This window comes from Salmo salar, chromosome ssa12 (assembly GCF_905237065.1).
Source record: "Salmo salar chromosome ssa12, Ssal_v3.1, whole genome shotgun sequence".
NCBI classification, from domain to species: Eukaryota; Metazoa; Chordata; class Actinopteri; order Salmoniformes; family Salmonidae; genus Salmo; species Salmo salar.
The window spans coordinates 80449121-80469435 of NC_059453.1; the positions used below are offsets into that span (position 1 = coordinate 80449121).

Consider the following 20315-nt stretch of genomic DNA (forward strand, 5'->3'; position numbering starts at 1 on the left):
TGATCTAATAATAATAATAATAATCTATTAGTGTTGACATGAGTGACTTACCTTGTGTAGTCTCCTTTGGCCTCCTGGGAAACAAGAGTACCGTTACAAGTTAGAATAATTAATATGCATCAAGTACTAGCCTGGATGACTTATTAAAACATTATCAATACGTCATCAAATCAAATTGTATTGGTCACATACACATGGTTAGCAGATGTTAATGCGAGTGTAGCGAAATGCTTGTTAATAAGTCATTAATAAGTCTTCAACGTTATTTAGGACTACGGTAACACTTTTCAATCTTACTCAGTTTTGAATAGTATTTACAGCAAAACATCTTATTGCACACTATAAGAAGTACAATGATTTCAATATTGAAGTAAAAACGTAGCTGTACATCACTCACAAGGCGATTCCTGAAATGAACTTATTTTAACAGCGTGTATGAGTGTTGATTCAGTTTATATTCAAATCGCTGATGAATTACAAGTCACACAAGCTACAAAAATGCACTTACCTGCAAAGCATATGCAGCTAATTTGAAAACATTTTCACTCTCCACTTCGATGATCTCCTGTCGTTAAAAAATGAGAAAATGTGTAATAGTGTAAAAAAAAAACAAAGGTACCACGTTCGAACAGTAGCACTTGACTTAAGATAAATATCATTCCCACCAGTATGTACCTCAACGCCACAGTTACCGTCTGAACCAATGTCAATGAAAAACGGTTGTACGTATTTAAGGTTGATTCGGAATCTTAAAAGTTATTCATATTCTTCATCGACGTTCGAAACTAAATATTGTTGCGTAGACTACATAATAGCGTGGAACGACAAAGTACATACAATAGCTACACAAAGCCTCTATAACCACCGTTATTTATAATTTTAACCACCTAATCATCAAAATGGTACATTCTACGAGCAAGTTCACGTTCCTCTAGTGTTGAAAAAAAAATCGTCGTGGGCACTGAGCTATATGGTCCTGGAGCGTATTCATTAAGTCAATTCTGTCTCAAACCATTTCCTAAACGGAAGCAAACGGGACGAAACGAGGAGATACCTACCTGAATTTGTCCAAAAGAATCTCTCGTTTTGCTCTGTTTGCTTCCGTTTAAGAAACACGCCTGAAGTCCAAAACGGAAACAAACAGAGCAAAACAAGAGTTTACATTGGATAAATTCAGGTAGGTAATTCCCCGTTTTTCAACAGAATCAGCACAATGAATGCACCCCTGGCAAGTTGTCAGCATTGTATCTAAGATGGTGGATAAATGAAGATAATTCACTCAGGTCGTTTACCATGAAAAAAAACTGTTAGTTCCTGTCTACCTAACTGGGTGTCTCCCATAGACACCAATGCAATAGCAGCTGGGTCTGATCTTCTTAGTTCTTACGCTGTGTTCAAAACAACTGGGAACTTGGGAAAATACGAGGTCAAATCATACATCAGTGATCACAGAACTCTGTGTTGTTGTTTTTGTCGACCTGCTTTGCTTTATCTTGGCCAGGTCGCAGTTGTAAGTGAGAACTTGTTCTCAACTGGCCTACCTGCTTAAATAAAGATGAAATAAAAAATAAATTAAAAAATCAGGTCGGAAAGTTGGAGATATAGAAAGACGCCTGAGTTCCCGAGTTGCAATGACCGTTCAAATATATTTTTCCCAGTCAGAGCTTGTTTTTTTTCCAGAGTTCCCAGTTGTTTTGAATGCACTGAAGTTGGAAGTCTGAGATTTCCTAGTTCCCAGTTGTTTTGAAAGTGGTGATAGAACCCCATAGTGGAGGTGTCATTGTAAAAGAAAGTATGTCCTGCTTCTCTCCTCTCTACCTAACTTGCCCTCGCAGTCCCTTCAGTTTCCCTTAAGTCCCATTCGTTTGGCTGCTCAGCCTACCTTAGTTATACCTCACCCATCATAGCCCTGCCATTCCTAACCAATCAGAGAGCTTGGAAATGCACATCTGGACACTGCACCCGTCCACTCAGGTCAGAGTGTTATCATCATCCGAAGAGAGAAGATGCACGTTTCTGGTTTAATGTCCGGTTTAATGTCCATTGCTCGTGTTCCTTGGCCAAAGCAAGTCTCTTCTTCTTATTGGTGTCCTTTAGTAGTGGTTTCTTTGCAGCAATTCAACCATGAAGGCCTGGTTTACGCATTCTCCTCTGAACAGTCGATGTTGAGATTTGTCTGTTACTTGAACTCTGTGAAGCATTTATTTGGGCTGCAATTTCTGAGGCTGGTAACTCTAATGAACGTATTCTCTGCAGCAGAGGTAACTCTGGGTCCTCCTTTCCTGTGGCTGTCATCATGAGAACCAGTTTCAAATCAAATCAAGGTCCTGGATGGCAGGAGTGATGTCGTGCCTTGCGGTCAGAAGCCGAGCAGTTGCCATACCAGGCGGTGATGCAGTCAGGATGCTCTCAATGGTGCAGCTGTAGATCTTTTTGAGGATCTGAGGACCCATGCCAAATATTTTCAGTCTCCTGAGTGGGAATAGGTGTTGTCGTGCCCTCTTCACGACTGTCTTGGTGTGTTTGGACAACAATAGTTTGTTGGTGATGTGGACACCAAGGAACTTGAAGCTCTAAGCCTGCTCCACTACAGCCCCGTTGATGAGAATGGGGGCGTGCTCGGTCCTCCTTTTCCTGTAGTCCACAATCATCTCCTTTGTCCTGACCACGTTGAGGAAGAGGTTGTTATCCTGGCACCACACTGCCAGGTCTCTGACCTCCTCCCTATAGGCTGTCTCATCATTGTCAGTGATCAGGCCTACCGCTGTTGTGTCGTTGGCAAACTTAATGATGGTGTTGGAGTCGTGCTTTGCCATGCAGTCATGGGTGAACAGGGAATACAGGAAGAGACTGATCATGCACCCCAGTTTTGAGGATCGGCGTGGCAGATGTGTTGTTACCTACCCTTACCACCTAGGAGCGGCCCATCAGGAAGTCCATGATCCAATTGCAGAGGGAGGTGTTTAGTCCCAGGGTCCTTAGCTTAGTGATGAGCTTTGAGGGCACTATGGTGTTGAACGCTGAGCTATGGTCAATGAATAGCATTCTCATGTAGGTGTTCCTTTTATCCAAGTGGGAAAGGGCAGTGTGGAGTGCAATAGAGATTGCATCATCTGTGGATCTGTTGGGGCGGTATGCAAATTGGAGTGGGTCTACGGTTTCTGGCATAATGGTGTTGATGTGAGCCATGACCAGACTTTCAAAGCACTTCATGGCTACAGACGTGAGTGCTACGAGTTGATAGTCATTTAGGCAGGTTATCTTGGTGTTCTTGGGCACAGGGACAATGGTGGTCTGCTTGAAACATGTTGGTATTACAGATTCGGTCAGTGACAGGTTGAAAATGTCAGTGAACACGCTTGCAAGTTGGTCAGCGCATGCTCAGAGTACACGTCCTGGTAATCCGCCCTGCGGCCTTGTGAATGTTGACCTGTTTAAAGGTCTTACTCACATCGGCTAAGGAGAGCGTGATCACACAGTCATCTGGAACAGCTTAGCGCTTGATAGTTTTTGCGACTGCACTTTAAGAAACTTTCTAAGTTCTTGACATTTTCCGGATTGACTGACCTTCATATCTTAAAATAATGATGGACTTTCATTTCTCTTTGCTTATATGAGATGTTCTTGCCATAATATGGACTTGGTCTTTTACCAAATAGGGCTATTTTCTGTATACCAACCCTACCTCGTCACAACACAACTGATTGGCTCAAACGCATTAAGAAGGAAAGAAATTCCACAAATGAACTTTTAACAAGGCACACCTGTTATTGAAATGCATTCCAGTTGACTACCTCATGAAGTTGGTTGAGAGAATGCCAAGATTGTGCAAAGCTGTCCTCAAAGCAAAGGGTGGCTACTTTGAAGAATCTAAAATATATTTAACTACTTTTTGGTTACTACATGATTCCATATGTGTTATTTAATAGCTTTGATGTCTTCACTATTATTATACAATGTAGAAAATAGTACAAGTAAAGAAAAACCTTTGAATGAGTAGGTGTGTACAAACTTTTGACTGGTACTGTAGATGGGAGTCATTGAGGGGAGCTAATGGCAGAGACAACAGTCTATGACTTGTGTAGCTTGAGTCGTTGACAATTTTAAGGGCCTTCCTGTGACAATGCCTGGTATAGAAGTCCTGGATGGCAGGGAGCTTGGCAACCATGATGTACTGGGCCATACACACTACAATCACTGCTCTGTGTGTGTGTGTGTGTGTGTGTGTGTGTGTGTGTGTGTGTGTGTGTGTGTGTGTGTGTGTGTGTGTGTGTGTGTGTGTGTGTGTGTGTGTGTGTGTGTGTGTGTGTGTGTGTGTGTGCGAGCGAGCATGTGTAAATATAGCCTAATATGTGATGTATGTGTGTCTGTATGTGTTTGAAATGTAAGACCTGTTTCTCCAGCTCCATCATCCAACATGTATGGTAGATGATTTCCTCCTGTTAATTACCACTAACGCTATCTAATATTTTACAATACAGTTCATTTCTACTACTCTGGCTGTGTGTGGCATGGGAAATATACACAGGTTTCTGAGAGGGGGAGGCAGTGAATCAGGATATTGTTCCTGTTCATGTTGTTATAGTGCAGCGTTTCCAAAAGAAAGCCCTGAGTCAAATGATATTTTGGAGGATTATGGAACTATTTGATACTCATTGTGTTGAAGAATGTAGTATTAAGAGTACATAAAACAAAAGCGGGAAGTCTCTGTGAAGTCAGCAAGTGAAGTGAGTTTAGCCCCATGAGTAATGAACTATGTACAGAACAATTACTCGTAAGACTGTTTTTGAAAGAGCTTGAAATAATGAATAGTAATGGCCTTCAACTTAATAGTGTCCAGTCAAACAGGCACTCCTTACTAAACAACTGTCTTCTGTAAATGATGTGTAGACAAAATAACTCTGGCCACCAACTGTGTTTTGGGCCCACCTTGCTTGTTTTAAGATGTTGACATCTGGAGCCAACTTTCAGTTCCAGCAGCAACTCATCCTACCAACTAGAATGCCCCACAATGATTCCACAGCAGGAACTTTTGTCTTGTAATTCCATTTGTGGGACTATATTTTCACCCAAATGATCACAGGTCACACAATTGGTTTATGTCTGTGCAGGCAGTGGATGAGCCCAAACAGGGTAAACACATTATTTGTGCAATGGCATGGAAATTGAAGGACAGGCTACGGAAGGCTGATTCATGGTATGCTCAATACAATCATATTGAGTAACAAATGTAAGAAAATGAGTTACATCCACTTACATTGAAGACTGACGATTTGGCATTTAGGAAAAACAGCTCCACTGTTGTATTCTCTTTCAAAAATGTTATCTTCTCAATATAAAACCTGTAAAACACATATATACATTATGTAAATCATATGGAGTACTTGAATAAGGTGTAAGGGTATTTAGTACCCCCCTTCCAATTTCAGAACATCTTCTTATTGCAGATTGTCAAAACATTGTTACATTACTGCCATCTACTGGACAGGAGTCTCTACATGTGGTCTGGGTTACAAGTTTCATTTTATTTAACTAGGCAAGTCAGTTAAGAACAAATTCTTATTTTCAATAACAGCCTAGGAACAGTGGATTAACTGCCTTGTTCAGGGGCAGAACGACAGATTATTATTATGTTTTTGTTTTAACCTTGTTAGCTCGGGGACTCGATCTTGCAACCATTCAGTTACTAGTCCAACGCTCTATCCACTAGGCTACCTGCCACCCCTACAATAACTGTACCTCCGATTAACACTGGGGGTTGTCTCTGTAGTAGCTCTTTGAGCCTTCTCTTGGGCAACATTTATAGATACCTCACATTTTCAGATGGATTTTCAAATAAACTATATGGAGTCTAGCTCTCAAAGAGGAAGGGGAGTCTATGGATTTATGTGTGTAAGATACACTGTCAACGTCTCAGACTGATGATATGTTTGTGATAGAGTACACTATGGGTAGCCGGCTACTACAGTTTGGTGGTCCATACTGTAGGCTACCAGCTGAGAGGCAGTGAGAGAGAGAGATCACTCACCTGACCAGGAACTTGAGCTCCAGTGGACCAGTCTTTTTAGTGAAGTCATGATCCAGGACCCTGCGATCCAGCTGGAGCCATTTACTCTGACCACTGGGGAAGGATACGAGCAGATGCTACACCGTTAACTGTGATGTCAACTGCTAGACTGATACAGAGTTGTCTCACTTGTGTCATGGAGATGCATGCAATCAGCAGCAGGAAAAGGAGCTAAACCGGTTTGCACCCATTCACAGTATTTTGTACCTGACACCACAAGATTGAAAATACATCAATGAACTAGAATGTAGTTACAGATGTACTATCTTAATTTGATCAGTTTCTCACAGCAGGAAAATAATCCTGCAGCAACAGGAATTGTGAGTTATTATGTGTATTATAATGAATGGACATTTATGTAGGGGTTGATACATCTTTTGTTAGCATGAATCAAGTCTGACATTTTAAAGTAGAAATTACAAACTTTAGAAGCATTTTTTAAACCTTGAATACACTACAGTTAGCATTTCCTGCTGTGCAGGAACATTCTCTGCGACAACAGTGATCAAATTAAGATAGAACATCTGTAGGAGTTGTACGTACGTGTCATCGATGAAGGATATTCCAAAATACTCCTTCTCCTTCAGGTTAAAGTGTGAGGACACCAAGTCTAACAGATCCCGGGACAAGAGCTTCGGCTAGGAAAATGAAACCAGTATAAATGAACACAAATATATGAAGTGTCCACACTAGAGTGTAACATCCCAGTGAACAACATTAGAAGTACGGAGGTTGAGGATGTGTGAAGGGTGTGTACCTGGACCATTAGGTCCAGCTTCCTGTCGTCCAGGAGGTGCACCTGGCACAGCCGGCCCTCTGTCATCTGTGGGAAGGGAACAGACATGATGAGATCCCCTGGAATAGAGATGGGCAACTTGCGGTATGCCCCCCTTTTGAAGGCCCACAGATCAATCCCCCCCACAAGGGAAAGAGGCTGCACAGGATTCGTGTCAGTGTTGACTCTCAAGGCTGCTTGATTATGGCGAAGGGTCGTGTTGAGTGAAAAACATGTGGCTCCCAACTGGTTAGGCTGGCCTGGCCTCTGGTGTGGAAAGTGACCACAGGGTGGAAATAGAAGTTCTGGGCTGGTGTTAACTGCAGTCTACCAGGATATTGTTCCCTCCACCTCCACAACAGAGCTGCTTTTAAGCTGTTTTACAGGCTACTTTTGTGTTTTGTTTTTGAACACATTAAATCTAATTGAAATTACTGACTTATGGGCATGTCTGGACAAAGTATTTTATTTATTGTCACGCAAAACACTGAAGCGGATGACATGGTTCTGGTAGGACTCTTTTTTAAAGATGCTACGTCAGATGGGGACAGCTATTTTAAACAGACCATCAACCTTCAAAAATGGTGCTGGTCAAGTGCCTGTGGTCGACCAAAGTAATTGGTCGACCACAGGCACATTTGAGCAGTCTGTTCCACAAGGCAACCAAAAAGAAGGCACTGGCTGTCATTGGCGACCCCACCCACCCTCTACCACCTCAGTTCGAGATGCTTGCCTCTGGCCGGCACTTCAGAATGCCCTTGGCCAAGAAGAATGTGTTCAAACATTCATTTGTTCCTTGTGCTGTTGGACTGCTAAATGCAAAGTAAATTGTATCAGTATATGTACTTATCTATCCAGTGCAGTTGGGACAGCGGTTGATTTTGAGTGAATGTATCAATATCCTCTATGTTTTTAGTGTATGCAACATAATGGACTGACTGGTTTAAATGTGTATGATGTGAGAATGTTTGCATATGTGATCCTTTTAATGGAAGGTGATGCCAAAGAAAAATGTCCATCCTGGATGGACAAAGTTTAAATTCTATTATGTAAACTCTCTTTTTCTGAAGTCAAACTGTAGTTTCTAGGCATTTCAAAAACAAAGTTGAATCTCTAGAGATGATTCCCTTGAGAATTCAAGCCCTTTCTGAATGGTTCAATAGCCCACTTGTATAGCAAAGACCAAGAACCTTAATCAGAAACACAAGCATGGATTACTAGATGACAAGTTTTTATAACACAGAGAAAAAAAACTATAAGACCTGTCTTCATAGAACAACATAGGATTGTGTGTAATCCGTATTAATAGAGAGAATTATTGTAGCTGTTCATTACACAATCTCCATTGTCTAAACAGGGATTAGTCACTATAGTGATTGTGTGGGTTGTCCAGTGCATGATCCACACTACGGTGCATTTATCAATGCTGCATTGTTACGGACAAATGACATCCAAGCATACAAACAAAGAGGCCAGTAGCTCCATGGCCTAAAATGTGTTAGTCTTCCAACATTGTTTCATGGGATGAAGTGGGACAATATTAGTACTAATTTTGAGTTAAAGTATAAAAAAAATCAAGTATCTCCAACATGCTCCCCACACTCCCTGCCTTTCTGCTCCTTTTCTGTGCCTGTCTTTGTCTACCCCAAAAGCCCCAATAACTCCATTTCAAATTCACCTTAGCAAGACATCTAATGAGCTACTGCTCAGTCTGAACCCTATCCAAAAATCATTACACAACAATTCATGTTCCTTACTTTAGTAGTGTGGCAGTAAAAGAAGACCCACTGGGCACAGACATCAATTCAAACCTATCCCCACGTTGGTTCAACGTAATTTAATTGTAAAGATATGGAAACAGCGTTAATTCAACCAGTCTGTGCCCAGCGGTAAGTTTTGTTGGTGACTATCTATCATAACTAGAGGTCGACCAATTAATCGGCATGGCCGATTAATTAGGGCCGATTTCAAGTTTTCATAACAATCGGTAATTGGCCTTTTTGGACGCCGATTATGGCCGATTACATTGCAATCCATGAGGAAACTGCGTCGCAGGCTGACCACCTGTTATGCGAGTGCAGCATCAAAACGACCTTGTGGCTGCAAGGAGCCAAGGTAAGTTGCTGTCTAGCATTAAACTTAACTTATAAAAAACAATCAATCTTCACATAATCACTAGTTAACTTCACATGGTTGATGGTATTACTAGGTTAACTAGCTTGTCCTGCGTTGCATATAATCAATGCAGTGCCTGTTAATTTATCATCGAATCACAGCCTACTTCAACTTCGCCAAACGACTGATGATTTAACAAAAGCGCATCCATGAAAAATTTACCTAAACTATAAATATCAATGCCTTTCTTAAAATCAATACACAGAAGTACATTTTTTTAAACCTGCATATTTAGTTAAAAAAAATTCATGTTAGCAGGCAATATTAACTAGGGAAATTGTGTCACTTCAAGCAGAGTCAGGGTATATGCAACAGTTTGGGCCTCCTGGTTCGTTGCGAATTGTGAACTAATTTTCCATAATTTCCCATAATGATGACATAACATTGAAGGTTGTGCAATGTAACAGCAATATTTAGACTTAGGGTTGCCACCCGTTCGAGAAAATACTGAACGGTTCCGTATTTCACTGAAAGAATAAACGTTTTGTTTTCGAAATGACAGTTTCCAGATTTGGCCATATTAATGACCAAATGCTCGTATTTCTGTGTGTTATATTATAATTAAGTCTATGATTTGATATTTGATAGAGCAGTCTGACTGAGTGGTGGTAAGCAGCAGCAGGCTCGTAAGCATTCATTCAAACAGCACTTTCCTGCATTTGCCAGCAGCTCTTAGCAATTTATGCGCTGTTTATGACTTCAAGCCTATCAACTCCCGAGATTAGGCTGGCAATACTAAAGTGCCTATAAGAACATCCAATAGTCAAAGGTATATGAAATACACATGGTATAGAGAGAAATAGTCGATGCGTCATAATTCCTATAATAACTACCACCTAAAACTTCTTAACTGGGAATACTGAAGAACTGGGAATATTGAACCACCAGCTTTCATATGTTCTCATGTTCTGAGCAAGGAACTTAAACGTTAGCTTTTTTAAATGGCACATATTTCACTTTTACTTTCTTCTCCAACTCTGTGTTTTTGCATTATTTACACCAAATTGAACATGTTTCATTATTTAGTTGAGACTAAATAGGTTTTATATATGTATTATATTAAGTTAAAATAAAAGTGTTCATTGTTCATTCAGTATTGTTGTAATTGTCATTATTACAAATACATATATAAAAATCGGCCGATGAATCGGCATCGGGTTTTGGTCCTCCAATAATCGGTATCGACGTTGAAAAATGATAATCGGTCGACCTCTAATCCTAACCATTTTTTTAACAAGTGTCAGGATGGACCGCTGAAGAAAGCAGTGTTTTGGAACATTTTCCAAATTTGACAGAAATGTACATGTCTCATTTGTTCATGAACAAGATCCAATAAATGACTGGAAGCTTATATATAATGTGCAACTCTTTATTTGTTGATTCGCCATTAGTCAGCAGCTCTCCTAACGTTTTGGGTGTGCACCAGCTCATGCTTTTCACTAGACTATGGGTGTGTTCATAAATTCACTCTGGAGTGCCAGAGAACGAATTCAGAGTGTTGTCAGATTCTCCGTTCGTTAATTCAGAGCGTTCTGACCTCACAACGGCAGTCAAGCACCCAAGCTAACTGGCTAAAGTTAGCCAGCATGCTAGCTACTTCCAGACATAAATGAGAGAACACCTCACTCTGACAATTTTTCCTAACAATTTTTTAACAAGTGCCTCTCACATAAGGCAGAAAGGCTAGAGGCCATGGCTTTAGAGAGTGGTTGACCCGCAGGTTTAAAGGAAGATAATGTGATGTGAAATAGCCATGCCAGAGAGGTCATCCCCCTAAAGGCCTGTCATTGGGGCGGGGCGTTCCAGCCGTGGCCGCTTCACACGACCTCCAGCCACTGACCTACATAGGCTTAGCTCCAACCCTGCAGCATTAGGCCATGCCTGTAATTGACTGCTTATCAGGCTTATTGACATATTCTCACTGATTACCATCTCCTAACACCAGCTATCTTCACTGATGATGTAATTTAGCTTTTAGTGGTAGTTCATAAACAACCTTTCCTAATTTGAAATCTTGAAATGTTTTTAACGTTTGGAACAGAAATGTATATAGTTAGAGAATGTCTCATTTGTTCATGAACAAGATCCCATTCAGGTGCTCCAATAAAAGACAGCACTTCAAAGACAACCTTCAAAGATCAAAAGACTGGCAGTGCTGCTTCCTGAGGATTTCCATATGTGCAATGAGACCCATGTTAAACCTGTCTCTGTGACTCATAAAGAAACACCCTGTCCTGAGTCCTCACAGGCACAAACAGTAAACTTTCACCCAACAGACAATCTATCAAATACAATATGCAATTCTAAAAGTCAAATTAAAACGTAGTACAATTTGGATATGCTCCATAGTTATAGCCACAATGTGATGGTTATTCTACAGACTCCAGACAACTCCTGACAGATATATACATTTACAGAAATCAAGGTGTAAAACATTATCAACAAGACAGGTCAAATTAGAATATATATTAGACATGATCTTGCTTCAGCCACCAGTACATCCCAGTCCGCAGCTTGCACAGTTGCTGTCAACAGAGTAGTCAATAAAAACCACATTGATTAGAGCAGCATGTACAGTACAACTTTTCCCCTGGAGTAAAGGGATTGATTGGTAACACAGTCCCAGCGTACCTGATAGAACTCCCCGAGGTGCCACCATGTCTGTAGGAAGCGGCGGGCTGGCATGAACCCCTGAGAGGACCACCTTCTGAGGGTCTGCTCTGCCAAGCTCCACACAACCTTGCTGCTTGATGCCAGCAACTCCTCCACTCTAGACATGAAGCCCAGAGCCATGGCTGTCACTTCAATGCTCACTAACTCACTCCCAGAAAGCAGACTGAGATACCCGGTGCCCGGCACAGCCTCTCTCTACTGATGAAGTTGTAGAAAGTCTGTGATGCTTGAGAGATGCTTGAAAGGTAAGCACACTACTCCGTCTTCTTGGCCCAAGAGAATGTACACTGCTGAGTAAAACACCAACTTCACTCTGCGTCTAGAGGCTGTTGTGAATCAGAATGTCAATGCCCTGGAGGAGCATCAGTAGTAGTCTACTACTACACACACGCTTTACTATGTCTCCCTGCTGATGTAATCTGTGAGAGTCACAGCTCTGGTCTAGAGAGGCTGGAGTTGTAGAGCTGGAGTGGCGTGCCAAAGGGTGAGCTCCCAGCCTCCCGCCCTGGGCCCTGGTCCAAGACAGCCTGACACTCACATGGCAAAGGGCTGGACAGAGCCACAGAGAATCAGCCTAAAGAAGATTGGTCTGCAGTGCACACCCCATAAACACACTTTACACATACATGCTGTACCTACACTCACAGGCAGACTGACGGACAGCTCAGTCACTCCATCCCCGCCTCATAAACACTCTATTTTCTTTCTGACTTACAGCTTAGTCTTTTTCTTGAGGTTTTCCACTCTGTTGTTAACTTGATTTTAGACTGCAGTTGTTCCTTCATTAGGGAAATGGATCAACTGTAATGCTAGGGTTACACGCCATTTGGAAGGTTCAGAGAGTGGAACATCAACTATATGACAGTTAAGACCAAACAGAGGCAGCACACAGGAGTTCTAGAAGATGTGATTTTTTTCTTGACAGGCAACCACCATCTCAATGATCTTGCTTGACACACACCAATTTATAGGCACTCGCCAGGCATTACTAATCAATCACTAACATCCAATTCCTATCATTATCTAACAATGGTATTCAAATATATAATATCACATTAGATATAAGATATTGCTATATAATAGTGTGAAATAGCGTGTGTAGATTTGAGTGATTCAGGATGGTTTCTGAAGGTCATTCATTTTCTCTGTACAGTACTCCGGGTGCAATTTCCCAAGGACAGTAGACGTCTACACCCATCATATTCCACACTACTCCACATTATCCACACTACTAAAAGTACTAAAACTGAAACTGTATTTTTTGGGAAATTGTTTAATGTTGGAACCTACATCTGACATCAGAATGTAACGGATATAGCTTCGGAAAAGTGGGGAAAGATTTCCATAGTGTAGTTGCTTTTGATATCAAACATTGACATTTGAAATACTGTGGGAAAAAACATACTCATATTCTTTAGTTTATTTTGAATATTTATACATTCCTTTTAGCAAAGAAGGATGTGCATATTTCCCCAAAGAGCCGTACACCGTTCTGACAGAAACTGAAGAAAACAAGTGAAAAGAGAGAAAATGTGTTCTCGGCTGTGGACCTATACGTTTTTAGTTAAGTCAAACTAGCGGTGTCTCATCTGGCAACAATAGTTTGCTGTTTGTTTGTGCATTCTGAGTCTCATAAAACCTTAACGCGTCTGCAGTCAGCACGTACAGAACATGTCGCAAAGCCCTCTGAACAACATCCGAGGATCATCTGAAACAAAGCTGAATCATGGAATACTCGTAACAGGCCTGATTACTGTGAGAGTAATATCAAATAAAATCCACCTTTTATTTGTCACATGCGCTGAATACAACAGGTGTAGACCTTACAGTGAAATGCTTACTTACAAGCCTTTAATAACCAACAATGCAGTTTAAAAAAAATAAGTGTTAAGTAAAAATAGATAAGTAAAAATAAAACATTTAAATTACAAATAGTTAAAGAGCAGGCATCTGTTATCTCATCTATGGAAAATGAATCTCGTATCATCTCTGCCCACTGCCAATTGTCCTGACTGGAAGGACATGAATGATTGTTGAATCTTTTGGACTTCATGTGTATAGTCTGATCATTTATGGTAGTTTCCTAGCACAGTAAAGACAAACACTTATTGAACTAAACAATCACCCAGGGTAAAGTCCAACTGGCATTTTTGCAATAACATATCTATTGCAGATGAGACACAAAGTATGGCACTGCAGTCTAGCTTTAACATATAGCTCCATTATGACAAGACCTTCAGGAGGAATTCAGTTATTCTATTTCAAGGTGACAACCATAAAATATTTTCAAATAGTTTAATCAAAAAGTTGTTTGATAAAAACATCTAATGACATAACCTAGGTATTGATGATTTAATGTGTGTATTAGGTGATGACTGGATTTGGATGGATCCATTTCAGGGTGGTGATATTGTCACACCCTGATCTGTTTCACCTGTCTTTGTGCTTGTCTCCACCTTCCACCAGGTGTCTCCCATCTACCCTCATTAATCCCTGTGTATTTATACCTGCGTTTTCTATTTGCCTGTTGCCAGTTTGTCTTGTCCTGTCAAGTCCTTCCAGTGTGGTCCCTGTGCTCCAGTTTGTGGTGTTCCTAGTCTTCCCAGTTCTGACCTTTCTGCCCGTCCTGACCCTGCTTGCTGTCCTATACCTGCCTGACTCTGATTTGGATTACAACTCTTTGCCTGCCCCTGTAATAAACTCTAAGACTTGTACTATCTGCATCTCGGTCTTAGCCAGAGCCTTGATAGATATAATTCATTAGAGGCCCACATTGAAGCTATACAAGAGTGCAGTGGGGAAGGGGGTGTATTCAATGAACCATGTTGCTTATGACACACACACAGCTGCCTGAGTGGTAACAACTATGAAGACCACAGCTGTGGTGGACACAATACCATCGTTATCACCAACATACTACTTACTGTATGTCACCATATTTAGCAACAAAAAATAAAGAGTACAGAGTTGTTGCCTGTGTCCACTAGACAAAGCAAGTACATACAATATAAAACCAGTGCAGAACCTATAGATGGCATTTTTAACTGTAAATAGAGTGGAGGTGTCCTGTGATATTACATGAAAGTGTGATATCACATTCCCTCTGGCCATATCTCCCATCCCATTCTATCCAGAGACTTGGACCAGGCAGTAGCCAGATGATTCCCTCCACAGTGAGAGGAGTAAAGGTCTGTTTGCTTGTATAACACACACGGACATTCAGGGGCTGCCTTCCATAGAGAGACAAAGGAACAGCCAAAACACACACGTGCACACAGCAACCTGAGAACACAGAAACGCACACACACACACACCCACTCACCCACACACCGCCCGCAGGTGCCTGCTATTCACAGCTGATATCCATGTGTGATGTGTTTCATTGGGCGGCGGTGGGGTAGAGGTAGGGGTGAGACCAAAACAAGAAACTGTTTGTGAATTTACAGACAGAGGTGATCCCATGGGAATGAGAACCGTCGACCACTCTCACCTCTCATAGGGAGAACCACTCTTTAACTATTCCTAAAATCATCTGTCTGCAAGAGTCCATGTCTCAAGAGGATATTCTTTTCAGCTCTGTAAATGGATGCCCCAGGCCAGTTTGACATTTCCCCTCACACTAGTCTTGCTTGGCCGATCTTACAGTGCAGTACAGGGGAATGAGACTACCCTCACACAAAATCCAAACCGTCAGTTAATCTGGGCCCTTTGAAGAATGGCGGTGATACAATGCAGAGGTGTGTAGGATATTTTCTGTCACTGATCTGTGAAACCTTAAATATTTCCTTATAGTCCCTGATGAGAAAGAAAGAATAGATCTATCCTCTCCTCTAGCTCCTCTGGTTGTTGATGCATTGTGAGTGGACACAGGTGCTCCAGCTGTCTCTCTCACTCTGATTCACCCATCTGTTTCCATAATGAGAGACCCGCTGGAGAGGCTGGTACCACTGACTGCAGCTCTGCTCTCAGCTGTAAACAGCATGACCTCACACTCTGGCCCACTCTCCTCTCTGAGGTCACTCTCGTAAACACTTCACTGACAAGCCCCCTCCAAGTCATCTGCTTCACAGAGGAATCCATTTATTTGAATGATGATTATTGTCCTCATGACTTCAAGAGTGTGCTTTACCACCAATTGTGTTTTTTCTCCTAATGAGTAGAATACAATCAATTGCGGAGAATGAAGTCACTGCTGACTTGTAATTCATACTGCAGTTGCCAGACATCACCAGTAGGCAGAGTAACATCACACTACTAGACCAGACTCCACTACTGAATATGTGTAAGGCAGTGGTCAGTCTACAACTTTCGTCCTTTTGTTCTAGCCCACTGAATCAGGTGTGTTAGTCCTGAGCTGGAACAAACCCCTGCACATCCTGTTGTTCTTTAGAACAGGTGTTTGAGACCCCTGTTCTGTAAGGAGTACATTTAGTGCTGAGAATGTTCAGCCAATCATGTCCTGGGTGTTACCTTTATGACAATCATGTCCTGGGTGTTACCTTTATGACAATCATGTCCTGGGTGTTACCTTTATGACAGTCATGTCCTGGGTGTTACCTTTATGACAGTCATGTCCTGGGTGCTACCTTTATGACAGTCATGTCCTGGGTGTTACGTTTATGACAATCATGCGCAGCCTCCTCTCATGTTCCTATAGCGTTCTCATCTGATTAGTGAGTCCTTTGAGGAGATGGTTACACACCACAGGCATGCTCTGGTTCTGGTACTGAGGCAGCGGATGTCTGTTTCAATTTAGATACCTCTCAGTCCAATTCCATAACTCATCAGTTTTAATAGGCTTGGGTCTGTAGAGAATACAATGAGGGCATGACAGTACAGCCCGTGCTACCGAGATCATCACACGTCTGTGTCCCCGAGCTAATTTCATTAGAATGTCAATTACCATGTGCAGTAAACGCTCAGTTAATTGTCTAAAAGAGGATGGCCTCCCACAGTAGCAGACACACAGCTCCAGCACAGGGCAGGGTAACATCTGTTAACACACAGCTACAGCTGACAGGCAGGGACAAGAACACACAGAGTACAGTAGGGCTGACAGGGCACAGCCCCATGCCACATACAGAGATACAGCTGTCAGGCAGGCAGGCTAGGACACAAACACATATAGTACAGTAGGGCCAAGGCAAGGCAAGGGCCGCATGGTGGACAGTGTTAGCATTCCATTTATTCTCAGAGATGACGCCCATGACATGCCTTCAGTGACAGGGACAGTCCCATGGCTTTACATGGAAAGCCTCCTGACTGCTGCCTCTGTTCCAGGACATCACATTCCAGTAGCAGCATTTTGTAGTCATAAATCAAATATGAGTGGATTAAAATAAATCAAATAAAAAATGTAAAAGAATCAAGTCTAGTTATGCATAAGTGATTGCTTGATTATTTTGCTACATCTCATACGTTGTAGTGTTTGTGTTTACCAAATGAAATGGATTTTGATCACTTACTTTTACTCTTCCTTACTGCTCTAATATGCTCTCCCTATTCAGACAGGTGGCTTCATAAGCACACATTCTGCATTTAATCAACAGGGATGAACCTATAGATTCTGAGAGGGATGTACCTTCTCCCCCTCTGTGAGCTCTTAAAGTCACACCACCATGTCTGTGAATGAGAGGTCCACATTACACTCCTTGAGGAAAGTTGTCAGTACATCTTTGTAATACACACACAGGACATACCCGATTATACCCAATTAAAGCCATGTGATTAAGCTCTAGATGGTGAATGTGGAGAGAGAGAAAAGCTTTTTGTGTGCAGCCGGGCGGTAGAGTCAAGCCCGGCTTTGTGCAGCATGGCAGGGGTTGGAGAAGGGCCTGGGGGTCTGGACTGCCACTACGTCCCATTGAGATGTCTGTTATGGCTGGGGATGTGGGGCCTGGTTCTCTGCACCCTAGGACACGGCTCTGGGGCCTGCTGGAGGCCCTGGCCTGTGACAAACACTGTGCGTGCATAACCCAGATGCCACTGAGCTGAAGGGGCTGAGGGGGTGAGACAGTGCCCATGGTGTCAGTCGCACACTGTCTGCCCCAATCAAATAAGCCCACGGCCCCAAGGGATTGTGGGTGCTGCTGAGATTTGCAAAGGCAGTAGTGGTGGAAAAAGTATCCAATTGTCATACTTGAGTAAAAGTAAAGATACCCTAATAGAAAATGACTCAAGTAAAAGTGAAAGTCACCCACTAAAATATTAATTGAGTAAAAGTCTAAAAGTATTTGGTTTAAATATAGTTAAGTATCAAAAGTAAATGTAATTGCTAAAATATTCTTAAGTATCAAAAGTAAAAGTAAATAATTTCACATTCCTTATATTAAGCAAACCAGACAACACAATTTTCTTGATTTATTATTTTACAGATAGTCAGGGGCACACTGATGACATAATTGACAAATTAAGCATTTGTGTTTAGTGCGTCCGCCAGATCAGTGTGTGAATGGAAAAAATTCTGTCAGCTAAGCATTCGAAATGTAAAGCATACTTTTGAGTTTCAGGGAAAATGTATGGAGTAAAAAGTACATTCTTTTCTATAGGAATGTAGCAGAGTAAAAGTAAAAGTTGTAAAAAATATATAACTTAAGTAGTACTTTACTTAAGTCGTACTTTAAAGTACTTTACACCACTGAAAGGCAGAGCTGTTAGAGAGAGAAAAATGACCTGGAGCTGCAGGGTTTTAATATGATTTGCAAGAGATGGAGGACATGAATGGCTGCTCTTAACATCTCTGCAGGGGTCCTAAGAGACAGACAAAGAGAGGGGGAGAGAGAGGGAGAGGGAGAGAGAGAGAGAGAGAGAGAGAGAGCGAGAGAGCGAGAGGTTCATATAACATGTATGCTGATATCTCATGCTTGATTGTCTAGCTCCTCTAATGTACTGTTTTTGTTTAGCTTGTTTACGTATTCATGATTGAGGAATTGACTTTATTCTATAAATGACGAGTGTCACGCTATGCCTGTTCAACAACACATCACTGTTCAGTCGTGTTTAAAATCTTTTTTTCCTTTTTCATTTTAGTCAACACAAAAACAAAAACAGAAACTTAATTGTCCTTTGAGCCAGCCCTCGTTAAAAAAGTTTGTGCTGCCTGGTTTTACTTAAAGCTATATATTCGGCAATGACATTGTCCTTGTTCAGTAAATATAGATGAATTACCACCATCATGCATCCAATTTCCACAGTAATGTGAATGGTGCCCAGGGGAAGGTCTTTATGGACTCCGTGAAAAGGTTCATCTGAATACTAAACCAACTGTTGAGAACGCAGTGTTGCAGACACACACAGTGGACATGTGTCGCATTATCAACGCAAAATATCTATACTTCCAAGACCTACATAACCAAATATCTCGCTCCAGTTAAATCCTACAACCCAACCCAGTGTTGTCACTCACTGACTTATTTGATGCACTGCTCTTTCTTGTACATCCTTTAGAGAGTGTTTGTCAGTTGATAACTACTGGATAATGTAATGAGGCCCTCTGGTGACTTAAGCTTATCACTGTCAAACAATCCTCTAACACTACATAATCAGAACAATTGCACAGCTTTATCAGGCCAGCAAAACATGTGTAGGGAAGACCTTTATAGACAGAACAGACCCTCCGTCACTGTGGATTACTCACCATTGGTCCATTGGAGCAAACCACCAATGTGACAGAGGACCTCTCAATCTGTCATAGTATTCCACTTAGGAGGCAAACTGAGCTCATGGAAAGTCAGGATTTGGCATTGAGTTGTGCTTTGGTGGGGTGTGCATATGCAATGGTGTGTATTCATGAATACCAAAGGAAGCCAGGCTACCCCAAATATTTGACCAATAAAAACATTTAAATGATAAAATAAAGTATCTTTCGTCTCTCTGATTGTCATAATTTCTCTGTAAATTCACAAGTGGTTGAATCTCACCTGATAAATCATCAGAGCGAGGGAAACAGCACCCCTCTGTCTTAGTATGTGTAGACCATGTATCTGATACTGTCTGGAATAAAAGAGTATGACATGTTGGCGCCGTAGCATTTGAATAATTGATGCCAGCTAGTATTTGGACTCCCTTGATAATCTTTTTAAAATAAAGTAATTAGCCAATTAGCGTTGAGCTGAGCTCAACTGTGGGTTGTCCTGGGGCAGGAAAACACCCACCAAGGGAGGCCAGTTTGGATTTGGCTTCCCACCAATCAAATCACATCCTAAGCAAAACGTCCATCATTGTCAGAAAAATGTGTCTGTTTCTTGCCTGCTTGTGTTGATGTCCTGCAGTAGCTAGCTTGCTAAATCGGCCCTTTCCTAAGCCATGGACGGTGAGGGGGATTTGGACTTGTGGTTATGACTTAATTCTATGTAGAGGCCAATGATTATGATGGTGATTCTGATTTAACCATAAATTAATATATTGTGCCACTGGTCTGAGATGATTGAAGTTCAATATGTAGCCTACTGTAGATGTAGCCTAGTTGGATCACATTAGCTAGCTAGCTAAACTAGCTGGTTCATTGTTGCCCATGGGAGGAAGTTAGGCTAGCAAGCATTTTAGCTAGATTGCCTATGAAAACTAAAACTAAAGGCTTACAGAGCCATAGACCATTTGCCCACATGAAAGAAATTAGGACAGCAT

The 20315-nt window shown here is 41.6% G+C and overlaps 1 protein-coding gene across 4 annotated transcripts in view; it reads right to left on the reverse strand.

Annotated features, from left to right (window-relative positions):
• LOC106565744 (FERM domain-containing protein 4B-like) overlaps positions 1-20315 on the reverse strand; it is a 65463-nt gene that overhangs the window by 30135 nt on the left and 15013 nt on the right. For all 4 annotated transcript variants that reach the window (XM_045691831.1, XM_045691830.1, XM_045691829.1 and 1 more), the window contains exons 2-7: positions 6825-6890; positions 6611-6705; positions 6029-6121; positions 5258-5342; positions 509-565; positions 52-74 (exon numbers count right to left, since the gene is read on the reverse strand). In XM_045691831.1, the coding sequence (XP_045547787.1) occupies positions 52-74; positions 509-565; positions 5258-5342; positions 6029-6121; positions 6611-6705; positions 6825-6890 (419 nt within the window). The remainder of the gene's footprint in view (positions 1-51; positions 75-508; positions 566-5257; positions 5343-6028; positions 6122-6610; positions 6706-6824; positions 6891-20315) is intronic.